General features: G+C 45.4%; 2 protein-coding genes across 3 annotated transcripts; both read left to right on the forward strand.

The window, feature by feature from the left end:
• The first annotated feature begins 59 nt into the window (after positions 1-59).
• Hoga1 (4-hydroxy-2-oxoglutarate aldolase 1) lies at positions 60-24955 on the forward strand. Of its 2 annotated transcripts, XM_047552693.1 has the most exons (7): positions 70-532; positions 11786-11914; positions 12085-12212; positions 12702-12836; positions 13100-13196; positions 15615-15748; positions 23912-24954. In XM_047552693.1, exons 1-7 carry the CDS (start codon positions 316-318, stop codon positions 24059-24061), a joined length of 990 nt encoding a protein of 329 aa, XP_047408649.1. In that variant the 5' UTR covers positions 70-315; the 3' UTR covers positions 24062-24954. The 2 variants fall into 2 exon arrangements, with proteins under 2 accessions (XP_047408650.1, XP_047408649.1); XM_047552694.1 differs by lacking the exon at positions 15615-15748 and having other exon boundaries at positions 60-532; positions 23912-24955.
• C5H10orf62 (chromosome 5 C10orf62 homolog) lies at positions 1638-5051 on the forward strand. The gene is made up of 2 exons (XM_047552849.1): positions 1638-1645; positions 3926-5051. The coding sequence occupies exons 1-2, from the start codon at positions 1638-1640 to the stop codon at positions 4941-4943; spliced, it is 1026 nt and encodes a 341-aa protein (XP_047408805.1). The 3' UTR covers positions 4944-5051.
• Positions 24956-25908: the final 953 nt, after the last annotated feature.

Below are 25908 nucleotides of genomic sequence, written 5' to 3' on the forward strand. Positions count from 1 at the left end.
CTCCAGGTGTTGGGGCTGGGAATTATGGAGGAGGACCCAGGACAGGCTAGAGACGCCTTTTAGTGTTGGGACCCCAGGCAGTCAGAGAGTCGCTGTGACATTTCTCCAACTGCTCCCCAGCAAGGATAAAAGCTCTTTGAAGATTCTGGGCCTTACCGCTTACCCTCAGGCAAGACCATCAGGCTTGCCTTAGTGCCCACAAGTCGGGAGGGGCGGCAAATTTTTAACTAGACCCGTTAATCATTAATAGCAGGTAAAAAGGAGTCCAAACTCAGCCTCACTCAGGGCCATAGACCAGCCGGCCCCAGGTCTCTTATGGAGATGCTGGGCCCTCGAATCTGGGTCTCTGTGCAACAGGGGCTGAGCAGGGGCCTGTCCAGGAATGTGAAGGGCTGGGCCTCAGGGGAGGGAAGGAAGGTGGACATTGCAGGTGTCTACCCCCCTGTGACGACTCCCTTCACTGCCACCGCAGAGGTGGACTATGGGAAACTGGAGGAGAATCTGTACAAAATGGGCACCATCCCCTTCCGAGGTAAGCAGGCCTGCCCACTGTGGGAGTGGGGAACCAGAGACAGGGAGGGTGGACAGGTTCTGGCACCTTGGACTGAGTCTCGCCTGTTTCTGTACAGAGGCACTGAAAAGGGCTGAAGTGCCTTGGTAGCTCCCGGGACTTTTGTGGGGATTACACTGGATGACAGGTGTGTACGTCCTTGTCAACCAGGCCCTGTGTGCTGATGTGAAGAAGGTCATGTGGCAGCACAGCCAGGTCTCATTCTCCTCAAAGCTTTGTTTGCACATTCTCTTCTGGGCAAAGCCTCTCTTGGCAGAGTTAGCGCTTACTGGCTGGCGCCTCAGACTCATCTCCCCCTTTATATAGGTCTCTTCTCTGAGATCAAGGACTGGATCATATTTGTGACATTCGACATGCCACACAGCTACAGTGCAATAAATGGAAGTAGAACAAAATAGCAAAACCTGGCTGCCCTGACCTGTTGCCCATCCATCACCCAGGGTAATCCCTGGGTAGTACTCTTAATAGCACTGTGTCACACATGGGAACCTGGGGCTCAGAGACATGGTCACTGCCCAAGATCACGCCGCTGATATAGCTAGGCTGAGATTTGAATTCTCTCTAACAAGGCCCATGCTCCATTTCTTTCTACTCACCCTATCTATATCCCCTTCCAAGTCACTAGACCAGACTATCTCAACAAATGACATCTGGTGGGCACCAACCTTGGGAATGGTGTGATTCTAGCCAGGCATAATTCTGCATGACTGTAATACCAGCAACTTGGGAGCCTGAGGCAGGAGGATCACAAGTTCAAGCCCTGCTGGGCCACTTAGTGAGACCCTGCCTCAAAAAATAAAAAGGGCCAGGAATATAGCTCAGTGGTAGAATACCCCTGCGTTTAATCCCCAGTACCAGAAGAAATGGGGTGCAGGGTAACAGTTAAGACCGAGGACTCTGGTTTCCAATTACAGCTCTGCCACTGACTTACTGTGGGATAATCTCTCTAAACCTCAATTTCTCCATGTGATACAGGGAAGTGAGAATGCCCATATCATGGGATGGTTGGGAGAGAAATCTGAGAGAATACAAATGAAAGCATATTGTAAATTGTAAGGTGCTAGACATGAGAAGGTATTGATCTCTATGGTGATAATTATTAAAATAACAGTGTAATTGGCAAAGTTGCTTTGTGTCAGTGACCAGTGGCCCAGCTGAGATCCCATTCATTGCTAAGTGCTGAGGTGATATGACCCTTCCCCAGGGACAAGTGCCTTGTGGGTGCCCACATTGAGCAGGGATACCAACTGAGTAAATATGTGCAGGGGCTTGTTCACAGAGGCCTGAAAGTTGGGCTGAATCCGATTCCCTTGAAGCAAAGCAAAAAGTTCCTCAGCCTCTTACAGATGACTGTGCTTCAGCTTCAGGTTCAAGACTGGGAGGGTGAATTTTATATCTGGTGTCTGCCTGCCATCCAGAGAATCCACAGACTGTGAGAATCCTCATACTTTTCTCTGGACCCTCCCTTCCATCTATCCACCCATCCTCACAGGGGGAATGGGGTGCCCTGGAGCAGGCTTTGGTGGATACAGCACTCAGGCTTCTGCTCCTGTCTGATCCCTCTCAGTCACATTCCAGGGAGACGGCCTGAGGGAGAGAGTCCAGGGTCTGGAGGTAGAAGCCTTGGGCTGGACTCGTGCCCTGGCCATTACAGAGACTTGAGAAATCACTTAATTTCTCCAATCCAGCTTCCTGTTCTAGAACAGGGAGCTGAGCTTCAGACTCCTAGCCACAGATTTCAACATATTCCTCCTGAAGACTTTCACATGGAGCACTGGAACAGGGAACACAGAGCTAAAGGGTACTGTCACTGTTCCTAGGCTGCAGTCCAACCATGTAAGCCCTAAAGTCAGTTTTCCTTGCCCTGTTCTGGAATAGACTTTGCAGTTCAATACTCAGGGGCAGAAGAGGAAGAAGACATCACATGTCACACTGTAAAGCTTCTCCAACAAAGTCCTCTAAAGAGAAGGTGGAAGCCTGCCCTGGATATATCATGAACACCAGTTAAAGATTCTTCTGGGAGGTACTGTCTGAAACTAGGTAGCTCTTTTTTTTTTTTTTTTTTTTTTTTCTTTCCCATCTTTATTTATTTTTTTAGCAATGCTTATTTGTACTGAAAATTTGACTAAAGAGTTTTCTTTTGAAATAAAAGTTCTAACCAGAGACTGGAGGGAGGGGTTGTTCAGAAGGACCATTGGCCCTGAACTCACAGTAAACAACTTTGAAGATGGACTTTGAATTGTTATTTCCAAATGAAGCTAGTGAAAAATCACAGAGATACTCCAGAAAGACTGGGCAGATGATGTTCCCATAAAACTTTAAGCTTGAATCTTATTTTTTCCATATGTACAGTGGACCATGGTTTCTTGTGAAAGATTTATATATATATATAATTATATATAAATAATTATATATATATAATTACTGTTAAAGAAAATATTTTGTTTAAAATGTCACAACTTATACAAGCCTCTTTTGGCATTTCTTCATTTTATAAATGTGCTAGATGCCTTTGGGTAGGTCAGGGGCATAGAGTGACCCAGTCCTGTTTCTACCCTGATAGGCCTTGGGAATTATTCAGAATTGCACAGGCAATTATGGGAAAGCCTAGTCAGATGGACAACTGCTCACAACCTGAACCACACCTATTTGCCAGAGGCCAAATTCTGAGTTTTACTGTGTATCACTAAGGCATCCCACCACCCCAGGAATCTGGGACCCAATGAAGTCTCCTATCCTGTCTGCTCTGCCTTCTCAATCCACTGTTTGTCTCCCCCAATTGTGACCTCATTTTGTTCCAGAATGAGCTCCTTCCTGGGCCTTTTATCTTCTGGACTCTGCCATTAGTTGGGCTGCAAGCAGGAAGGGAATGTGCTGAGCTGGCTGCACAGATGAGTCCTGCATAGAGGCAGACACCAATCTCAGTGGGCCCAAACAGAATACTGGTCTAGCCAAGAGGTTCCTTCTACCATGGCCACTTTGACTGAGCATCCTCTGCCCTCTGGGGGCCAACAAATGGGTAGGGAGAGAAACCAAAGATTGGAAAATAAGAAGGACTGAGTGGTACAATGGGTTACATTGGAGAAGTTGCCCTTCCACTGACGTTGACACCTGCCAGGGCAGGAGACAGGACCCAGGCCTTAAACAATGCCTACCAGGCTAGACGTGAGGGATGTGGTGACCTCCCCCCACCCCGCCCCCAGCTGCCTTCCTCACAATGGGGTTTATTGCTGAGGTGGCAGGGGGCATCCTAGGGAGGGTGCAGCAGCCTGCCTGCCAGACGCCCTTGGGGAGCCTGCTCTTTCAAGCATGAGCCATACCATCTGGGCTCCCCCACTCCCCGTGTGCTCTTAGCTCTGCTGCCTGGAGTAGGGTCCTGGAGACCTTCTTGGAGTTCATCCAGCAACCATCATGCAAGGTGGTGCTGGGAACTATCCTCTTGCTTGGAGGCGGAGGCCTCATACTGTGGGCTCAGAGGAAGAGGAGAAGGAAAACAACCACTGAGTCTGCACAAGATGAATCACCAGACTCCCACAAAGCAAAAGGCAACTGGATCAAATCTCACTTTAGCCGTCTTTCTGATGAGAAGTTGGTCCCCAACAACTGTGTCAGTGTCAACAACAATGCCCCCCACCCTGGGAGTGGGAATGGAGAGGCTAACACCACTATTCGAGTGGAGACCATTACCACCAAGCAAGGAGAGGAGGGCACGGCTATGCACCGGGAGTCCTTCACCAGCAGGCAGAAAATGTGTGGGTCCTCAGTGATCAAAGAGACCCACAAAGAATCTGGAAAATCCTCATCCACAGATGAGGCCATATGGGCTGCTGTGGCTGCTTGTACCAAGGAGATTGATACCAAGGGGCAGCACCTGGCTAACTCCATGTTGCAGAGAGCCACAGCTTACCAGCACTCAGGCCACCTGGAATCCAAGGACGTCACCCCAGAGGAGCTAAAGGCCCTCGAGGAGGTGGAGATGAAGCTGAAAGTGAATTTCCTCGCCCATCGGGAAAACACCATAGCTGGTGCCAACCACACACACACTTTCTGTGGCCACAGTCGCCATGGCCACAAAAGTCAACAGAGTCATCTAGCTTACTCGAACCACCAGGGTCATCCAGGCCAGTCAAGTCACCAAGGTCTTCCAGGTCACCCAAGCCACCAGAACCATCCAGGCCTCTCAAGTCACCAATGTCTTCCAGGTCACCCAAGCCACCAGAACTATCCAGGTCATCCAAGTCACCAGAGCAGTCCAGGTCACCCAAACCACCAGAACCATCCAGGTCACTCAAGTCACCTGTGCCATCCAGGTCACCCAAGCCACCAGAGCCATAGCATGTCCAGTCGCAGCCACCAAATCTGTGACTCTTGAAGCTACCTAACCATGTACCCCTTCCCCCAGCAGGGCTGGCCCACATACACAGGCCTGTTTTCCCTCCTTTTGGGAATTCTTTGGGGTCCGGGGTGAGATGCTGCTGCCCAAATCCCTTCTCCCTCAGGCCCCCCACAGGGATCATGATTGGAGTCTGCCAAAGAGGGTGGCCTCTGATGGAGGAAGAGCTGGGAGAAAGCAAGGCAGCCAAGCCACAACAGACCCTGAGGCCCCTGAAGACCCACAGAGAGAAGACCGAGGAGGCAGATCCCAGGAGCAGCCAAGAGCCCCGCACCGATGCCAAACGCCTGGAACGGAGCCAATAAAGCCTTGTATACCCTCATTCTGAGTCTGGGGACTCTGTGGCTGCCTGAGGTCTGGGCAGGGATGGATGGAGGGAGAGGGCACCTTCTCCAGCAATCATGCATGGCCTGGCTGGGGCCTTTTACTGGGCCTGATATGAGATTCCATTAGCAACTTCCCCCACCTCAGGGGATGAGATACCTTCAGGGGCCTCAAACTCATCAGCCTGCTGCTGCCAGGGAAGGAGGAAGCAGCCTGGTATTGCGGGGGAGGGAATGAGGAATGGGTTTTCAGAGGCGTATGGGCAAGCAAGGTGGGACTTGCTCTGGGCTCTTGGGGCTATCTCAGGCCTGAAGCATCCATGCTGCAGTCCTCTCTCCCTGCCCCACCTGTTTCCAGGCACCCATAGGGATCCATATTAGAACCTCCCCACCACTTGTGTCCATGGTCACTGGGTTGTTATAACAATCTTATGTCACCATTGCTGGGGCTAGGACTGGCTACTGCTGCTGTTACCAGTATTACTACTGCTACTAGCAGCTTCCTTTTTTTTTTTTTTTTTTCAGTTTTTTTTCTTTAAGTATATGTCTTGCCCCGTGTTAAGTGTCAAGTCACAGCTCCAAGAGGAAGGTATTTTATTTTACCAAAAGCATCTGAAGTTTAGAGACATAACTTGCCTGAGAGGACATGGTAAAAGATGTTGCTGGATTAGATCCCAGCTGAGACTCCAGCCCGTGGAGTCCCTTAATCCCTGCCTATGCTGCTTCACAGTGTTCTTCCCATCAACCAACAGGATTCTGCCTCTCATGCCTATTCCTGACCTCTTTGGCACATGTCCTCAGCCTACCTACATACCTGGGACTCTTTCTCCTCTCCCGGGGGTGATTTCTCTCACCCACAATCAAGCAGTTAAAGGGAAGGCAGGTACCTCCCCTGTAGATCTTAAGAGAAGTCAACTACAAGGCACTAACTCCACATGACTCCAACAGAAATTTCTTACCATTTTGATCTATTATGAATTTACCAGGAGTTCCCAATCTATGGACCTTATACTTCAGGGGCCCAGAATCTCTGAAAAGGATGGATAAATCTACAAATACCCTAAATGTTGTCAACTGATTTTATAGAGCACAGTTGGGAGTATTTGAATTTTTTGAACATACCTAATAAGTGACAATATATAAATTTTTATATGTTTAAAATATTTTCTAAGAAAAATTTTAATTGGAAAAAATGGGGTCAAATCACACTGGCAAATGTTGGTGGTTGCTACATTAAACAAAAAGCAACAGAGTGATGAGGTTTGACATCTGAAAGTGATTTTTAAAATGCATTCACATAGCTGGACACAGTGATGCACACCTGTAATTCCAATAACTTGGGGGACTGAGGCAGGAGGATTGAAGATTCAAGGCCAATCCCAGCAATTTAGTGAAGCCTTTAGCAACTTAGCAAGACTCTGTCTCAAAAAGGGGGTGGTGGGCTGGGGATGTGGCTCAGTGGTAGAGTGCTTGCCTAGTATGCATGAGGCCCTGAGTTTGATCCCCAGCACAAAAAAAAAAAAAAAAAAAAAAAAAATGGGGGATGAAAAGAGGGGAGGGCTGGGAATGGAGCTCAGTGGTAAAGCACCCCGAGTTTAGTCCCCAGTATGAAATAAAATGTGCACACACAGCTGGGCACCATGACGCACTCCTGTAATCCCAGTGATTTGGGAGACTGAGGCAGGAAGATCCCAATTTCAAGTTAGCCTGGGTTACTTACTTAGTGAGAACCTGTCTCAAAATAAAAAATAAGGACTGGGAATATATAGCTCAGTGATAGAGCACCCCTGTATAATTCCCACTCCCGGAAAAAGAAATGCATACATGGATTGGTGAGACATTAAATCCTTTATTAAAAGCTTATTATATCAAAGTTCAGATTAGCTAATTATAATTTTGGAATCTTAACTTAAAAAACAAGCTTCAAACTGGCACAATTAAGTCACCAGTTAATGGTGGCATGCCCATGACAATTGTGTGGTTCTGATCCCTAGGTGGGTGATGTTATTGGTAGAGGCAGGATGAAGGATGCTAGGAAACTCCCCATATTATTGTTCTGCAACTTTTCTGTAGATCTAAAAACAGTTCAAAATTTAAAGCTATAATGTTTTCAGACAATTTGAGTACATGTCAAAATGTTTTATTATAGTTGTGTTACAAATAAAACACCCTCTAGGCACCAACTCGAGTATATACTCATGGTGGGGACATTCTTACTAGACCACTCTGAGACTAAAAACAAAGAGCAGTTGACAGCCACCAGACTCTGGCCTCAGTTAGCTGGGAGTGTGGCTGGTTTCCCAGATTAAGGCTAAATTCCAATGAAGTTCTTCGGGAAACTGCTTAAGTGTTTTATCAGGAATGATATTTCTTCCCAGAGAGAGGTTATGAATTACAGTATGCAAAAAAGTTCTGCCTCAGGCTAGGTCTGGAACAATTTTTTTTTTTTTTTTTTTACACACAAAACAACATACACCTCCTCAGCAGGCACTTGTCTTGGAGGAGGCCAGAATGAGAGGGGCACTGTCCTTGACCTTGTTGAATCCAGACAAAGACAAGGGCTAACTAGGCAAGAGCAAAATGCTGTGGAGCATAGAGTGGAGGGGAGTTAGCAAAGGCTTAGTGACTCTCCAGCACTTGAGAGGCTTCCGCTGGTGTCCAGGTGGAAGGGAAGGGCATGAGCAAATGGGCAGGGGTGGGAGAGGGCAATGAGCTGGGAGACCTTGATAGTCAGGTTCGTTTTGGCTTTTTTTTTTTTTTTTTGCGGTATTGGGGATCGAACTCAGGGCCTTGTGCTTGCGAGGCAAGCACTCTACCAGCTGAGCTATCTCCCCAGCCCTGTCTTGGCTTTTTATAGTGCAGGAACTTGAACCCAAGGCCTGCATGTAGGCCGGCACTTTACCAATGAGCCCTGTCGATCAGGTTTTCATTGTTTTGATACTGGAGGTTGAACCCAGGGGTGCTTTACTACTGAGCTACATCCCCCGTCCTTTTTATTTTTTATTTCAAGTCGGGCTCTCATTGAATTGCCAAGACTGGCCTCAAATTTGTGATCCTCCTGCCTTAGCCTCCTGAGTCTCTGGGATTATAGGTATGTGCCACCACATCTGGCTATTGGAAGTCAGTTTTGATGGAACGGGAGCATTAAGAGATAGGCAAAGGGCAGGGGAAGAAGCCAAAAAAGTGACTGTGAAACTTAGAGCCAGGGAGGACTTTGGAGACCATCTGGTGTAAGTTCTCATTTTATAGGAGAGACCAGATTGAGAAATTTTGCCTGGTTCTGCATGTGGGGGTGGGATGGGGCATTTAAGGGTTCTGAGGACCTCTGCATATGTGTGTAGGCATTAGGGAAGTACGAGGAGCAGCTAGTAGAAGCTCAGGAGAGCGGTCAAGTGGAGGGGTCCCAGGAAGACTTCCTGGAGGAGGAAGATGATGAACCTAGAGTGCTTGACAGTGCCCAGGGGACATTCATTCTGTGAGAAAGATTGTGATTCCTTTTTGGTCACAACAATTACCATGCTGCTTGTGCGTTCCCAGCTTCAATACCCACTGCCCTTCTCAGGCCACCCTAGCTCTCCAGAGCAGCCAGCATTATCATGGGAGCAGGGGAGAGTAGCTTCCAAACTGAGAGTGGCTCACCTTACAGCTGGTGGACGGTGGGCAGTTGAGGGGACCTTGAGCACAGCCTTCCCTTCAGCACCAGCCACCTCTCTATGGCTAAAATACTTTCCCCTGACTTGACATGAATGACAGCTAACAATTGAGAAGGTTCTATTCTAAGTACTTTACAAATAGCATCTTATCTAATCAAAATGACTCTTTGAGAAAAGAACTAGTATCATCCCTATTTTTTCAGTCCAGAAAACTGAGGTTTGGTTGAGCCATTTTCTCCAGATCTCATAACTGTAAGTGAGCCACACTGAGAATTGTCCTAGCTTTTCTGAGTTCAGAGTCTATGCCCATGACTGTCCTGCATGACTGTCTACTGTCCTGCCTCCCAGCTTCTCCATCACCCACTTTCCTCACTCCCTGATCCACTGGGATTCCTGCCTTTTCCTCTTGTCTGGCCCCTCTCTACACCAGGCCTGCAGTGGACATCCAGCCAGGTGGAGGATGAGGGAGGCACCTGTTAATGGATTTCAAAGTCTTTTCTGAATAACATTTTTCTATCTGAGACTTTCAAACAGCCCAATAAGTTAGAATTGAAATGAGTTGTCATTTCCTAGAGAAGGAAATAGAGATGTGATAGGACTTGTTCATTAAACAGAGTCCCTCCCACTGAACCACAACCCCTCCCCCAGCCTGCATTTCTTCCTGGGAATCAGGCCTGGTTGAGATGCTCCCTTCCAGAGACAGGAGAGAGGGCCAGTCCATGAGAACCTTGAGCACCGCACCTGCTGCTCCCAGACCCTGCTGTCCTGCCTTGAGGCCAAGTCCACACATGGGGCCCAGGGGCCTTTGGAACTGACCACTGGATGAAGGGTGACTTGGAAGTGACTGTGGCTAGATCGTAGACCACAGCACAAGTCTGCCCTAGCCCAGGGTGACAGATGGCTTTGGCATTCCTATAAGGGAAGTGGTGAGAGCTTGTGCTCTAGATTCTTAGTCAAGGGTGCTGGTCCAATCATAGTCAGATTGGAGCCTGCATCCAGGGCCAGCAGCTTTTGCACAGGGGTCCAACCCACAGGGACAGCACTGGGCCTCCTTATGTAGCAAGATACAAGGAGGTTCTCTGGCTCCCAGCTGAACACAAAGTAATGAATCCTCAGGAGGAGATCCAACAGAAGTTAAAAGTTATTTGCCTTGAAATGTTCCTTGCAATGTTACCAAGGCAAAAACTCAAAATAAAATAAAATAAAAGCTGACTATCGAGTGAGAGCTGTCCTGTCAACCCACGCAGTAGAGTCTAATAGTGTCGAGAACAGCATGAAAAGAGGTTTGTGGTATAAAGTTGAGTCTACATCACACTGTGTCCTCTTCAGGATGAGTCACAGGAACAATTTCTCTTGGTCTCAGTGCCAGGAAACTCTGTGTTTCTCCAGGCAGCTGCTTTTATGTTTTGGGTTCTACATATCTGTTAGCTGACAATGTTTCCCTTTTAGCTTTGACTGTCGGGAAGCTCCACATCACATTTATGGCTCATCTCTCACAACTGTATGGCAGGGATTTTCTATGCCAGTACTGGTGCCAACTTTCTTTTCATTCTTCCAAATATTGTTCTATTTATTAATAATCCCTATTGGATCGTATGCTGTGTTTGTAGTTACTTTAGTGGTTTTTTTTAAAAAATGGAATAGAGTAGAGAGGGAAAATAAGGGAGGAAAAGAAGAGCTGAAAGGAAAAGCTTGAAAGGAAATAATTCTAACATCCCTTTCAGGTTTAGCTGAAGAGCATCAATCGATTCAGCCGGTCTCTCATAGAAATATAATGTTGTACACCAGCTGTACCTGGTATATATTAGAAATCTTCAAATAACTGGCTGATAAGACAGGAAAATGCAAAATAAAATAATAAGATAGCACTTTTCACCCAAAAACTTGGCCAAAATCAGTCGGACAATACCAAGAGTTGGCTTGAATGAACACTAATGGACTGCTCCTGAGTCTGCTGGGGTGTCCCTGATGAACCCAGAAGTGTGAAGACACTTTTGCATTGACAGAAAGAAGGAAGCATTCTAAACCTCCTCAACAAAAGAATGAGAAAAAAATTGTGGTCTAACCATACAAATGAACCCTCTACAGCAATTAAAATGAACAAATCAGAGCTATGGGTGCTGCTGTGGACAAAGCTCAAAACAATGTTAGTAGCTGGGTGCGTGGCACATGCCTGTAATTCCAGCGGCTTGGGAGGCTGAGGCAGGAGGATTGCAAGTTCAAAGTCAGCCTCAGCAAATTAGCGAGGCACTAAGCAACTCGGTGAAACCCTGTCTCTAAATAAAATACAAAATAGGGCTGTGGATGTGGCTCAGTGGTTGAGTGCCCCTGAGTTCAATTCTGTGTACCCAAAAAACAAACAAACAAAAAACATAATGTTAAATGAACACAGTTAAACAGCAGAAGGTCAGACAAGCTGGGTTCCACTTCTACCTTGTTTAAAATTGCAAAAACCATATTATCTTGTGCTCAGGTCCATACATATGCTGCCGGTGTATAAAGATATGAAAGAGGAAAATAAACACCTAAGTTGGGACAGACCGATGAGGAAGAGGAAGATCAGGGGAGGGTTGTTGTGGGTGCTGGGTACCTGGGTGTGGCCTCTATTACTGACTATTCTCTTTAGTGTGGCTAAAACTTTTCACTAAAACAAAGAAAACTAAAGGGAGTGGGAACACCACCATGCACCTGGTGAACGTCCTCAGCATCAGGACAAGGATGGGAAGGAAAGGTGTGAAGAGCTGTGGTGCTGGGGAGGTAGAGTCTGCTGAGTGTTGAACACATGTCCTGGTCATTCCTAAGGAGATGGGAAGGTGCCAGTCACTGTGATGGGCCTCTGTTGCAGGCTTTGTGGTCCAGGGCTCCACGGGCGAGTTCCCCTTCCTGACCAGCAGAGAGCGCCTGGAGGTGGTGAGCCGCGTGCGCCAGGTCATACCCAAGGACAAGCTCCTGCTAGCAGGCTCCGGCTGCGAGTGTGAGGCCAGAATACCCTGGGCCCCGGGGTGGCTGGGCTGTGGGGTTCAGGCTCCTTGGCTCCGGGGTCAGGTTCTGTCTTCTTGTGCTGCCTCTGCTGGGCCATGCTGAGGCCCCCTTTGCTTGGCCCAGTGTGTTGACCCAGGCCTTCCCCCTCCTCTTTCCTTGCAGCCACTCAAGCCACAGTGGAGATGACTGTCAGCATGGCACAGGTCGGTGCCGATGCTGCCATGGTGGTGACCCCTTGCTACTTTCGTGGCCGCATGACCAGCGCCGCCCTCATTCACCACTATACCAAGGTGGGCACCACCTAGAGGCTTGAGACCAAAAGGAGGCCAGCTGAGGCAGAGGCTCCTCTTGGAAAAGGAGAGGAGAGAAGCTGGGAGTGGAGTCATGCCCCTACTTCATGTGAATGGCAGCTACGGGACATGGGTGGAATGTCACTATGTACAAGCTGTGTGACTTTGGGTGACCGGTTAACCACTCCGTGTCTTTATTTCCTCCTCTCTGAAATGAGAGGAATAAAGACATCTATTTTCTGGGTTGTTCAGGATGGAGATCAGATCATAAAGGGCTTTGAGCTGAGCCTGACATAGAGAAAGCACTCCATAGATACTTGCAGTCATTGCTACTTACAGTCAAGGTTTGCAGCACAGATGACTTAGTGTTAGAGGGTAGGCCTGTCCAGGCAGCCCTGCAGTCATGCGGACCAGGAACCGTGGAGGAAAGACTCCAGTTCCAGGACCTGGGCTGACTGCCCTCTCCCCGTTTTTCTTTGCACCCCTCAGGTTGCTGACCTCTCTCCAATCCCTGTGGTGCTGTACAGTGTCCCAGCCAACACGGGGCTGGACCTGCCTGTGGATGCAGTGGTCACGCTTTCCCAGCACCCGAATATTGTGGGCATGAAGGACAGTGGTGGTGATGTGCGTGGCAGCAGCTCCTGCTGGGCACCCTCCTCTTGGTCTGGGCCCTAGCATTTCAGCTACCAACTTCGGGAAGCTCTGAGATCTGTGCTATTTCTGGGCTCCTGTTTGGCTTCTCTGTTGCATGTGCTCTCTGGGGCTTTGTCTGAACCTAAAGGCATCTCTCTGAGAACTGGACTGTCATTCTGCGACATCTGCCCAGTTCATCTAGACAGGAGGCTGAGGCCTGGGGCCCAGCTCTCATACCATGTTTGCTATTGCAGGTGACCAGGATTGGGCTGATTGTTCACAAGACCAGCAAGCAGGATTTCCAGGTGTTGGCTGGATCAGCTGGCTTCCTGATGGCCAGCTATGCCTTAGGTAGGCCGCCTGCTGCTCTCAAACTGTTGTGGGTGACCAAGATACTCAAGCAGGGAAATTGGGAGTGCCAAGACTGGGTAGTTTGTCAGTAATTTGGCCACCCTTCTGACTTGTATGAATCCTGGATGCTTGAGAGTGACTTTTTTGGGTGGAAGGGTGACCATATGCAATCCCAGGCCTGTAGTTTCTTCTAAGTCCTGAGTCCTATGCTTGGATGACAAATTTAGCTCCTTTAATCTCATCTTGCTAATCATTCTCTGAAGGCAAGATCTTGGGGCTTCTCCTCTAAGACAGAAGTCCATTTTCCTCTTTGCTTTAACCTAGGCCAGATGAACTATCAAACCTGCAGGATTGGGCCAGGGATCTTCAGCTGCTTGAGCACATCCTTTTTTTTTTTTTTTTTTTTTTTAGTACCAGGAGTTGAACCTAAGGGTTCTCAACCACTGAGCCACATTCCCTGCCATTTTTATGTTTTATTTTAAGACAGGGCTTCACTAATTTGCTGAGGCTGGCTTTGATCCTCCTGAACTTGTGATCCTCCTGCTTCAGCCTCCCAAACCACTGGGATTATAGGCATGAGCCACTGTACCTGCCTGAGCAGGTTCTGTCCCAGTCCAGGATCCTAGGGATGTCACGTAAATCAACAACTCTTGTCTATTTTGGATCAGGGTTCTTTGGTTCAGGTGGGGCCTCAACCATGGAAAGAAGGGAAAAGATGAACAGCATCTTCTCCCTTCAGCTTTGAGCAACTTTTCCAGAACTGCAAGGGACAACACTGGTTTCTATTCCCTATGATCTCTGCAGACTTTGGCTTGTTGTCTAGGTCCTGGCACATCCCCCCTTACAGTGCAGGGGAAGAAGGGGAACCCATTTCCTCCTCTTCCTGAGAGTGGAGTGGATGGGAAAGAGCACAGGCTCTGGAGGTGGGGATAGCCAAGCTAAACTCTCAACTCTGCCATTTACTTGTCAACAAGGGCCTGGGCCTGAGTTTCTGCTCTACAAAGCAAAAGGACATGAGAGCATCCACCTTACCATCTGCTAAAGTGTGTGGCACATAGTAGGTTGTCAGGGTCCTCTTCCACATCCCACGTGGAGGAGGAAAGGGTTAATTGCCAGAGGAGGATGTTGGCGGTTTTTCTGTCTATTAGCCAAAAAACTTATCTACTCAAAGAACACACAAGAGTCAATACTGTTTTTATGAGAGACGGAGTGTGACAGGTCCCTCCATACCAGCTCTGGCCTCTTATAACAACCAAGTCGCCCAACTCTCCTTTATTTATAATATGCAGGTAAAAGGGGGCCAGGACCAGGAGGAGCTTCTTCTGTGATGGACAGGATAGGGTAGAGTTAGGAGAGCCATCCTCTTAGGGGGAAAATTCCAGAAGGAGACAGGGAACCACTCACATGCAACGCCACGTATTTCCCGGCGGTTCCTAGAAGCCAGGCCTCTGCGTCACGTGGCTCAACCTAGTTTGATTCTGCTAAATATGGACAGCTTCCCACAGTAGATATTCTATAAATTATAGCTATTAGCTCATTCTAAATTGCCTCTACTCTTTCCTCTTGAGGCCACCATGCTTAGTGTCTTTTTTTCTTTTTTCTTTTTTTTTCCTGGGTACCAGGGATTGAACTTGACCATGGAGCCATATCCCCAGTCCTGTTTTATATTTTATTTAGAGACAGGGTCTCACTGAGTTGCTTAGCATCTTGCTAAGTTGCTGAGGCTGGCTTTGAACTCGTGATCCTCCTACCTCAGCCTTCCTAACCGCTGGGATTGTAAACATGCGCCACTGCGCCTGGCAGCTTAGTGTCATTTTTAACTAGGCTCAGAATTATGCTCAGAGGCTGGCAGAGGTGGCAGAACTTTCAGAGATCACAGCCAACCCATTTTCCTTGCTCAGAGGATTAGAGAGATTCTGTGACTTGTCCAAAATCATGCAGCCAGTGGGAGGAAATGTGTGGTCTCCTGACCCTGTGCCCAAGGTCCTTCCACTCCTCCACTCCATCCCACCGCTGTCCCAGTGTGAATTTACTGGGGGAATAAGATTGCAGAAGAGCACAGGTGCCTATCCACTCCAATCCTTCCAGGACAGATGAATTGGGGGCTGTCATCTGGAAGTGTGACCTGGTTCTGGGAGATGGTAGCTAGGTGCAAGGAAGAAACTGTCCTTGAGCTATTATTCCTCATTCCTCAGACAGCTGAGCAGCTCTTGACCTGCAGGATTCCATCTTGAATATGCAGACAGCTTTTCTCTCCGAAAACGCGTACTCTGGACTCACAGAACGTGCTTTTGATGTGGCCAACAGTGTTTTAGAAATCCAGATCCTATGTCCTCAGAATGAAGAGGTTGGGAATCAGGGTTTAGGATTCTCTTTGGAAGTGGCTGTGGCTGATGTTTTGTATCTTGCTCTGGGCAGGAGCCGTTGGGGGTGTGTGTGCCCTGGCCAATGTCCTGGGGGCCCAGGTGTGCCAGTTGGAGCGACTCTGCCTCACAGGGCAATGGGAAGCTGCCCAGAAGCTGCAGCACCGCCTCATTGAACCCAACTCTGCGGTGAGCTCCCAGCCAGAGGCAGCAGGGGAAGGGGTGGGAGCCAGGGCTGGCATTCGCCTCCACCCCTACCCCCATCCCTTCCCTTGCAGAGATTTTAGAGAATATCTAGTGTGGGAACTCCTTGTGCCTCCCCAGAAAATTTTGGCTGCAGACAAAGTTTGAGCCCTGTTACTTTTCAAGCTTACGTATGCATTAGAATTCCTCTGGTGGCTTAAAAAAAAAGTCCTAATTCCTTGAATATGAATTAAAACAAGTGTCCTGTGTGATTACAACATAAGTAATCCTGGGACCATCCTAAGAGATACACTGCCTAGAGAAAACTGGATCTTTAAGTCGGTTTCCAGGGACCAGATCTTGAAAATCTGAATGATTAGGAGTAGCAAAGGAGAAGTTTGAAGGCTAATGATGTTCAGAACTCAGATTTTCCAGGAGAATTTTGTCTTTAATAATCTATTCTGCATTCAGACTGTGTGCCCCAATTCTGTGTTGGGTGAGTCAAGGAGAAGAATGTAAGATGGACTGATTGTCAAGATCAAAGCCATTTTGAAGTCTGAGGCAAACAGAAAAGTGTGTGCCTCTATATATATGCTTTCATATACATTTTATATTAAACTTTTAATCTTGAGACAACACAGTTTTAGGAAATAATACAGAAAAATCCCATGTACCCTTTACTTACTTTCCCCCAATGGTAACATCTTACAAATCTATAGAATAATTTTACAATATGGGATAGGATATACTATATTGAAGTTGATATAGTCAAGGTATTGAATATTAGCATCACCACAGGATCCCTCATGTTACCCTCTTACAACCATGCCCACTCAGTCCCTCCCGACTCCCTCCTTAACTCCTGTTGACTCAAATATGTTCATCATTTTTATAATTTTGTCAGATCCAGACGATACTATTTGGCTGCATTCAACACTATACTATATGGAAACATACAGTATATAACTTTGGGGAATTGACTTTTTTCACTCAGGATTATTTCTTGGAGATTCACCCAGGTTGTTGCATGTATCAATAGTAATTCCTTTTTATTGCTGAGTAGTATTCTATGGTATGTCTGTACCTCAACCTGTTTAACCATTCACCCTTTGAAGGAGGGCTGAGTTGTTTCAAATCTTTGGCTATTAAAAACTGTCAGGAGAGCTGCGTGCAATGGCACACACCTGTAATCCCAGCTACCCTGGAAGTTGAAGTAAGAGGGTTAAGATTTTGAGACCAACTGGGTGTGGTGGCACACGTCTGTAATCCCAGCAGTTTGGGAGGCTGAGGCAGGAGGATTGCAAGTTCAAAGCCAACCTCAGCAATTTAGAGAGGCCCTAAGCAATTTAATGGGACCCTGTCTCAAAGTAAAAAATAAAAAAGGTTGGGGATGGAGCTCAGTGGTTAGGTGTCCCTGGGTTCAATCCCCAATACCTGTGTCCCCTCCCGCCACAAAAAAATATTCTGAAGCCTACAAGGGTATCACAGTGAGATCTTGTCTCAAACAAACAAACAAACAAAAACTGCCATGAACATTTTGTGTACAGGTTTTTATGTAACCATCAGTTTTCATTTTTTCTGGGATAAATGCACAGCAGTGCAATTAATGGGCCATACATGATGGTTTTATGTTTAGTTTATAAGAAACTTCCAAACTGTTTTCCAGAGTTGCTTTTTCAATTTATGTTTGCCCTACTGTGAAGGTCTGTGCAATCCAGTTTCTCTGCATCCTTACCAGCATTTGGTATTGTGGCCATTTTTTATTTTAGTCATTCTTAGCGGGATGTAGTAAGATCTTGTGGTCTAAATTTGCACTTTACTGGTAGCTAAAGACATAGAATATCTTTTCAGTATTTATATCATAACCTCTTCACTCAAACCCTGGTTTGTTTGTTTGTTTGTTATTTGCTTTGGTGATACAAGGGATTGAACCCAGGGTCTTATACAGCTAAGTAAGTAAGCACTCTACCACTGAGCTGGGCCACCAGCCCTTTTTATTTTATTTTGGAAACAGGGTTTTGCTAAGTTGCCCAAGCTGGCCTCAAACTTGTAACCTTCCGGTCTCAGCCTCTGAAGTCCTGGGATTACAGATGTGCACCACCACATCTGCCTTTGCCCATTTTCTAATTGGATTGTTGGGTTTTCCACTATTGAGTTTTGAAAGTTCCTTGCATCTTCTAGATACTAGTCCTTTGTTGGAGATGTGATTTGCAAACATTTTTCCCAGTCTGTAGCTTGTCTTTTCATTCTTCTTATAGTATTTTTTTTTTCAAGCAAAAGTTTTAAATTTGTCAAGGTTTTCTTTTGTGAATCATGATTTTGTTGTCAAGTTTAAGAATTCTTTGCTTCATACTAGATTGTGAAGATTTTTCTCCCACCTTTTTTTCCTAAAAGTTTTATGGTTTTATGTTCTTCAAGTTTATGACCCATTTTGAGTTCTTTTTTGTTTAAAATGTGAGACTTGGGTCAAGTTTCCTTTCCTTTCCTTTTCTTTTTGGCCTATGGATATCTACTAGCTCCAGCACCATTTGTTGGAAAAGCTGTCTTTCCTCCATTGAATTGAATTGCTTTTGCACCTTTGTGGAAAATCAGTGGGGCATATTTGTATGGGTCTATTTCTGGGCTCTTTATTCTTTCCATTGATCTATCTGTCTATCCCTCTACAATACCACTCAGACTTGATTGTCGTAGCTATACGAGTCTTAAAAAATAAATCTTATAATAGACTGATACCTCCCACTTGGTTCCCCCCCCAAAAAAATTGTTTTAGCTAGTCTAATTCCTTTGTCTTTCCATATAAATTTTAGGATAATTTTGTCTATATATACAAAAAAGTTTTGTTGAGATTTTGATAGCAATTGTGCTAAATCAGGATAACAATCTGGGGATGATTGACACCTTCACTATGTTGTCTTCCAATCCCTGAACACTATTTATTCAGATCTTCTTTGATTTATTTCTTCAGTATTTTGTAGTTTTCAGAAAGAAGTTCTGTACATATTTTGAGAAATGTAAACTTAAAAAGTAGCCCATATTTTTGAATGATCAAAAACATTTTATTTTTAAATTTATTTTTAATTTTTAATTTGTTTTGGTACTGGGGATTGAACCCAGGAGTACTTCCCTACTGAGCTAAATCCCCAGTCCTTTTTATTTTTTATGTTGAGACAGGGCCTCAGTTGCTTAAGATCTAAATTGCTAAGGCTGGCCTTGAACTTGGAATCCTTATGCCTCATCCTCCCAATTTGCTGACATTACAGATATGTGCCACTGTGCTTGGCTAAAATGATATTGTGCTTTTGATTTTCACTATCCAATTGTTCATTGTTAGTATTCAGACACATAATTTTTGCAATTCTACCTTCTTCCTGTGAATTTGCTGAACTCATAGTTCTAGGAGATTTTGTTTTATAGATTCCTTGGGATTTTCTACATAGACACTCATATCAATTACAAATAAGGATGACTTAATGACTTCCTTTCTGATCTGTATGCCTTTTATTTCTTTTTCTTGCCTTATTGCACTGACTAGGACTTCCTGCAGCATGTGAGAACACACATTTCTTCCTTGTTCCTGATCTTAAGGGAAAGCATCCAGCCTTTTACCATTAATTTTAATATCAGCTCTAGGTTTTTGTAGCTTTTTTTTTTATCAAGTGAGGAAGTTGCCCTCTATTCCTAGTTTTCTAAGACTTTAATAAAATCATGAATGGGTGTTGAATTTTGTCAAATGATTTTCTGCACTGATTAACAAAATCATGTGACGGTTTCTTCTTTATCTTGTTAATATGGTGGATTATATGAAGTAATTTTCAAATATTTGGCACAGATTTGCTTCCTTGGAATGAACCTCACTTAGTCATGGTGTTTAATCATTTTGATACATTGTTGAATTTCATTTGCTAATATTTTGTTAAGTATTTTTGTGTCTGTATTCATGAGGGATATTGGTCATTGGTCTGCAGTTTCCTTTTTCATTTTTTGTTTAGCCTTAGTCTTGTTTTGGTATCCGGGTAATAATAGTTGCCTAAAATGGACTGGGAAGTGATCCTTCCTTCTCTATTTTCTGATAGAAACTGTATAGAATTGTTATTAAATATTCTTTAGTTTGTAGAATTCTCCAGTTGAAACCATTGGGGCTGGTAGATTTCTTCTTTGGGAGTTAAATATATTTAAATACACACACACACACACACACACACACACACACACACACACACCTTTTGGACTGGGGATGTAGCTCGGTTGTGCACTAGACTTCTACAGATTCTCCCTGGCTCTCACATGGCCTCTGCTAACATCACCTGTGTGTCTGGTGGGCAAGGGGGAGGGGTGGGAGATGGGAAATACTGGGTGGCCTCTTTAAGGGTGGCAGTGGTGAAAGTCCTGACTCTCCTCTACTAGACCTCTTTGACACCATCCACCTGAGAGTGGGATCAGGGCTGGAAGTTCAGGTTTCCTTATCAACTCTGTGATGTTTGGCTGGGATAGAGAGTAGTAGTTTCCTACAAGTTTTCCGTTTTGCTAGACTGCCCCTTTCCTGGTCTTTTGGTTCTAGACCAGGAACTTTTTGTTGTGTCTGTGTCCATTGCCCTTTCATGGTTGCTGCCTTCAGTTCTACGTGTGGGCCAGCAGACTTGCCATCTGCTCTGTCTTGGGGCTTGAGGTCTCTGGTTGGTTTCCTTCTCTGAACCTTTCAGAGTCTTATGTCTGTTTTTATATAATGTCCAGGGTTTTTAGTTGTACTTATCGGAAAAACTCGGGACGAGTACATTTACTTCATCTTCCAGAAAGTGGAAATTCTTTTTTTTCCTAAAAAGTGATTCCCCCTAGCCACCAGAACATTAAAGTATTTGAAAAAATACATTGCAAAGTGGGTATATAAAAACTCACACCATTATTTTAGGTTTAAATATTTTATGCACAGCAAAACCAGTTCATTATAATTTTACTTCCCTGGTTTAATGGAAGCAAAGTCACTAAAACATTTTTCCCCAAAATCTACTCTTGTGGGAAAAACAAAAACATTAAAACACACACACACACACACACACACACACACACACACAAACATGTACATAGGACACATGGCTTACTTTTGCCTCAGGCTATAATAGGGTAGGGCTCTCTTTGAGTCTGTATTGAAAACTGTTTATGATAGATTTTGTTTTTTGCATTTTTTTTTCTGTTACTGGGGATTGAACCCATGAGTGCTTTACCACTGAGTCACATCCACAGTCCTTTTTTATTTTTTCTTTTGAGAAAGGGTCTTGCTGAGTTGCAGAGTTCTCAAATTTGAGATCCTCCTGCCTTAGCCTCTTGAATCACTGGGATTATAGGTGTGCACTACTGCTCCTGACTTGATTTTGATTTTTAAAAAAATATTGGGTTGGGTGTGATGATGCAAATCTATAATCTCAGTGACTTGGGAGACTGAGGTAGGGTGATGGCAAGTCCAAGGGCTAGCCTCAGCAACTTAGTAAGACTCTGTCTCAAAAAAAAAAAAAAAAAAAGAGCTGGATGTGTCAGTAGTAAAGGCTTCTGGGTTCAATCCCCAATGTCAGGAAAAATAAATTGCATTGCTCTGTAATGGAGCATGTTTCTAGCATGCTCAAGGTCCTGGGTTTGATCTCTGGCACCACTACCATCAAAAAAAAAAAAAAAATCACAATATTCTTTATATTGATTATTGAGTTTTGTTTTGTGTATGTGTGTGTATGTTCCTGCTTTTCCTTAAGTTTTGCATGGATGGCACACAGTAGTCCTAAGCTGTATGTTACAGGCCCTCTTCAATGGTGCTTTGTTCAGTAAAGTGGAGGTGGACTCTAGGCCTTCCTCAGCTTGTATTCTTACCTAAAGGGGCAGATTAACTCAGCTTTAGAGAAAGGACGCCTGAGGAGGAAAGCATGAGATTAGCCATTCTAAAATTGTAGAAATGAGTGTCTTTCACCTAAGTCCATGGGGCACAGGTAGCCCTGAACATAATGGACACTCCACTGGGGTGGGACCTCAACTCTCTTACTCCCATCTACCTGTGAAAGAGAAGGTTCCAGAACCTGCATCCCTTAGGACAGAAAAAGGAAGCAATGCTTCCTGGGGCTTTGGGGACTGGTCTAATATTAGTGGTGTTTTTCTCATCTGATCCTTGTGACATCTCTATGGGTAGGTATAGTTATCAACTCATTTTACAGACGAAGCAGCTCAGGTTGCCCCTTGGGAAGATAGGAAGCCCAGTTGCCAACCCAGCTCTTTGCATGCAGTCCCTCTTTACCCCATCTTGCCTCACCCTGCATTCTGTGCCCTCTCCTGTGCCAGCTCTGGGCACACATTCAGGAATGCCTGGAACCCCTTGCTGCTGCCTGGGCTGTAGGCTCAGACACCCCAAGAGCAACCTGATGTCACTCTATTGCCCTGTCCTGGTCAAATGCAATGTCCTCTTCCACCTTCCCACCCAGCTGTCCTCCTGCCCACAGCTATATTTAGGACTTTCTGTGGTCTTTAGCACCAAAACAGTCAGCTCTTTTCTAGGCCTGAAGAAGGGGTATACCAGCAATCCAGAAAAACATGGTACAAGCAGGATTTTCTCTAGGTACTGCTTAGTTCTATCTCTTCCCCTAGTTCTTTTCCAGCTACAGAGGTTTGGGATAAAAACAACAAGAAAAACAAACAAACAAAAACAAACAATCCAGGTTATTAGAACATCATGGGTGGGGACTAGGTCTGGGAGGAGAGTGACTTACCACCCATTCCAAAAAAAAGCCGGTGCTTGCTAAAGCCTACTGGCCTCTAGTGGTGAATAGTTGCTTCTACCCCAAATAACCTCACTAATTCTTACCCTTCATAAAGCACATACTTCTAAGATTTTGCCTTCCCTCCAAATAAAACCTATTTCCTCCCTCCCTCCTTTCCTCCCTTCCTTCCCTCCTTCTCCCCTTCCTCCCTTCCTCCCTTCCTCCCTTCCTTCCTTCCATTATGGATTGAACCCAGAGGCACTTTACCACCAAGTCACACACTTGAACTCAGTCCCTTTAAAATTTTTTAATTTATTATTTTATTTTTTTGTACTAGGGAATTGAAACCCGGGGCTGGGGCACTTTACTGCCAAGCTACATCCCTAGTCCTTTACCTTTTTTTTTTTTTAAGGCCAAGTCTTACTAAGTTTCTTAGAGCCTCACTATAATTTGCTGAGGCTGGTCTTAAACTTAGGATTCTCCTGCCTCTGCTTCCTGAGTCACTGGGATTATAGGCATGTGCCATTGTACCCAGCCTCTTCTAACACTTTTTAAAAAATAATTTTTTTTAGTTATAGATGGACACAATACCTTTACTTTATTCATTTATTTTTATGTGGTGCTGAGGATTGAACCCAGTACCTCACACATGCTAGGCAAGTGCTCTACCACTGAGCTACAGCCCCAGCCCCCATCTAACACTTTTGATCTTATGAAGTAACAAGCTGCTATACCAAAAACAAAGAAACTTGATGTTTCATTTATTCTATAAAATTTCATGCATGATTTTATATTATGACAATAATATAACACTGTAACACTATAACAGACAAGCCTTTAGAGATCATGTTGTCTAGCCCCCTCATTTTTTAGGCAAGAAAACTTGCTCAGATAAGGAAATGACAGTTTCGCAACAAAACTTCTTTGGACAACAATGCGTTGTTTTTCCTGTGAAAGCATTTAAACAGGGTCCTGGAGAAGCTATGGGTGGGTGGGGACCCTGATGCCAGGAGGGGTAAGGGTCTGGACTGTCTAAATTTCCCTCCTGACTTCCCAGGCCTGCTGTGACCTGGATCATGTTCTGGGAACTGGGCTGCAGATTGGTGATACTCTAGCACCCAGTCCTTACTGCCTTCTCCCATCCCAGCCTGAGGACTAAGTGCCACTCTCCTACATGTTAGGGTAGATTTCCCTCCTAAAACCAAGGAGCCATTTTTCTTGCTCAGTCCAAGGATTTTGCACTTTTCTATGAAAGACCTGCTTTCTGATCTCTAAATCTGGATTCCCAATTTACCCTGGGTGCCACACATTTGTTAAAGTTTCTTTACTAGGGGAGGAGGGTGGGAACCCCAACTGTCTAAAAGTGGCAGATGTCTGGGTACTGGGTAGATGTGTGCAGGGTATTCCACAGTCTCTTCTAACAGACCCTGCTTCTCAGGTGACGCGGCGCTTTGGAATCCCAGGGCTGAAGAAAACCATGGACTGGTTTGGCTACTACGGAGGACCCTGTCGTGCCCCCTTGCAGGAGCTGAGCCCTGCAGAGGAGGAGGCGCTGCACATGGATTTCAGTAGCAATGGCTGGCTCTGAGGGCAAGCATCATGAAGGCCTGCATCATTTCAGTCTCCTGCCTGGTTCCCATAGCCTGAAGAGGAGCAGGGGGCATTAGGGAGCAAGGGCTCCTCTTCCTACTTTCTCCTCCAAGTGGTTTGTCCTAGGCACCTCTGTGCAATCTCCTTTTCACAGAGCCTGTGACTTCTCATATTTGTATCCTAGATGCTGAGTCTCTGGAGACTTTCAAACTGGGAAGGAGCAATCTTGGTCTTTTTACTGTGAATGCTTTCCTCTGTTCCAAGTCCCATGAACTAGGGAGCCGAGGGTAAGGGTAGGAGATGCAACTGGACAGTAAGGACTACTTAAACTGGGGCCTACAAACCTGAATCTAGCACAATATGGCTGGAAGCCAGGGCTACGCCTAAGCACATAGCACTGATTCCTTCCAGAGGAAGCACCAGGTTAGAAAACCTGAACGGGAAAGTGTCACTGGTCTTTGAAAGGTTTCCGAGCTGCATTCTAGCCACAAAGTCCTTTCCTAAATCTATTTTCATTCATTTCATATTCTTGTCTCTAGCTTTGATTCCCAGCACTGAGTGTCCAGCGACTTGTCAGATTGGTAAATAATGACACCTGGTGGATAAACACCCAGTCTGCATTCTAGAAGACTATTCTGACCAGCCCAGTTCTGAAACGCAAGGAAGAGGGACTTGGCCTGAGACAGGGCTATCCTCTTGTCTATAGGCACCATACTATTTTTTGTTTTGTTTTGTTGGTACGGGGATTGAACCCAGGGTGAGTGCTACCACTGAGCTCTAGCCCCATCCCAATATCCTACTTTCATTATTAAAAATAATCAGTTTGTTACTATAATAATAATAATAATAATAAAGTTTAACAAGTAAAACCAATGTGGCTATGTACTAGGTTTCCTGGTCAGATGTTAAGAACCTTCATAGAGGAAACTGAGTCCTCACTGTCTACCTTTTCACAATACTGAGCAAACAGCCATTAGATCAGTGGTAGCCTAGGAAACTCTTAGTGGTTTCAAATGGGAGGCCATGAGTTAAAAGAGTGCAAGTAAAATATTTAGAAACACTTATCACATGAATCAAAATCATAGAGGGCAATTTCTTCAAAATGTTTAATGCTTTTCAGTGGTTACATGACCAGTGACAGGAAAATCAAGTAATTTTTAAAAATGACTGATTTTTAAAAAGTGAAAATAGAGGTTAGAGAAGACTATAAAAGATAACCTTCAACTGAAACTGGCCATCTGACATCATTAAAGCTTGGGGGTTTGACTGCTAGGCTTCTCACAGGCACCTTCTAGAGGAGCTGGGCTCAGAGAATCAGGTTTAGGGTTGAGGGAAGATGTGAGGGCTAGGGAGGAAGGCTGGTGGACTGTACCTCTATGCTGCAGTATGCCTGGGTTCAATTCTGGGATCTGCTCCTAGTGTCCATGGGACCTTATGGAAACCACCTACCTCCCCTGAGCATCTGTAATACAGGGATAATAATCATACCTTCCTCCCAGGACTGAGTAATAGCACTCATGTAAAAGGGTAGCATGGTGGGGGAAGTTCTGTCATTCTACTTGTTGCAGAGACAGGGAACCAGGTAGGAAGTGACTTCAGTAAGGTCAACCAGCAGGTCTGGCAATAACGGTCTGATGCTCAGGGTGAGAGGAGGCCAGCAGAAAGGGAGCTGGAATCAGAAAGACTGTGACAGAAACTCCACCCAGCTCCATTTACTCCATTTATCCATTTACTACTATGGGCAACTTAGTTCGTCTGATTAAAACAAGAGTTCATGCATTCTACTCTGCAGACATTCTGAAAATTAGGTGACGTTTTATATAGTACAGTGGTCAGTTCCAAGTC

Source organism: Sciurus carolinensis, chromosome 5, assembly GCF_902686445.1.
Source record: "Sciurus carolinensis chromosome 5, mSciCar1.2, whole genome shotgun sequence".
Lineage (NCBI taxonomy): Eukaryota > Metazoa > Chordata > Mammalia > Rodentia > Sciuridae > Sciurus > Sciurus carolinensis.

What these genes read in the sequence shown, in the direction of transcription:
- Hoga1 (XM_047552693.1), top strand. Translation starts at nt 316, where the DNA reads ATGGAGATGCTGGGCCCTCGAATCTGGGTCTCTGTGCAACAGGGGCTG. An exon ending in AGCAGGCTCCGGCTGCGAGT is followed by an intron (nt 11,915 to 12,084) that starts GTGAGGCCAGAA and finishes CTTTCCTTGCAG; the next exon opens with CCACTCAAGCCACAGTGGAG. An exon ending in TCATTGAACCCAACTCTGCG is followed by an intron (nt 15,749 to 23,911) that starts GTGAGCTCCCAG and finishes CCTGCTTCTCAG; the next exon opens with GTGACGCGGCGCTTTGGAAT.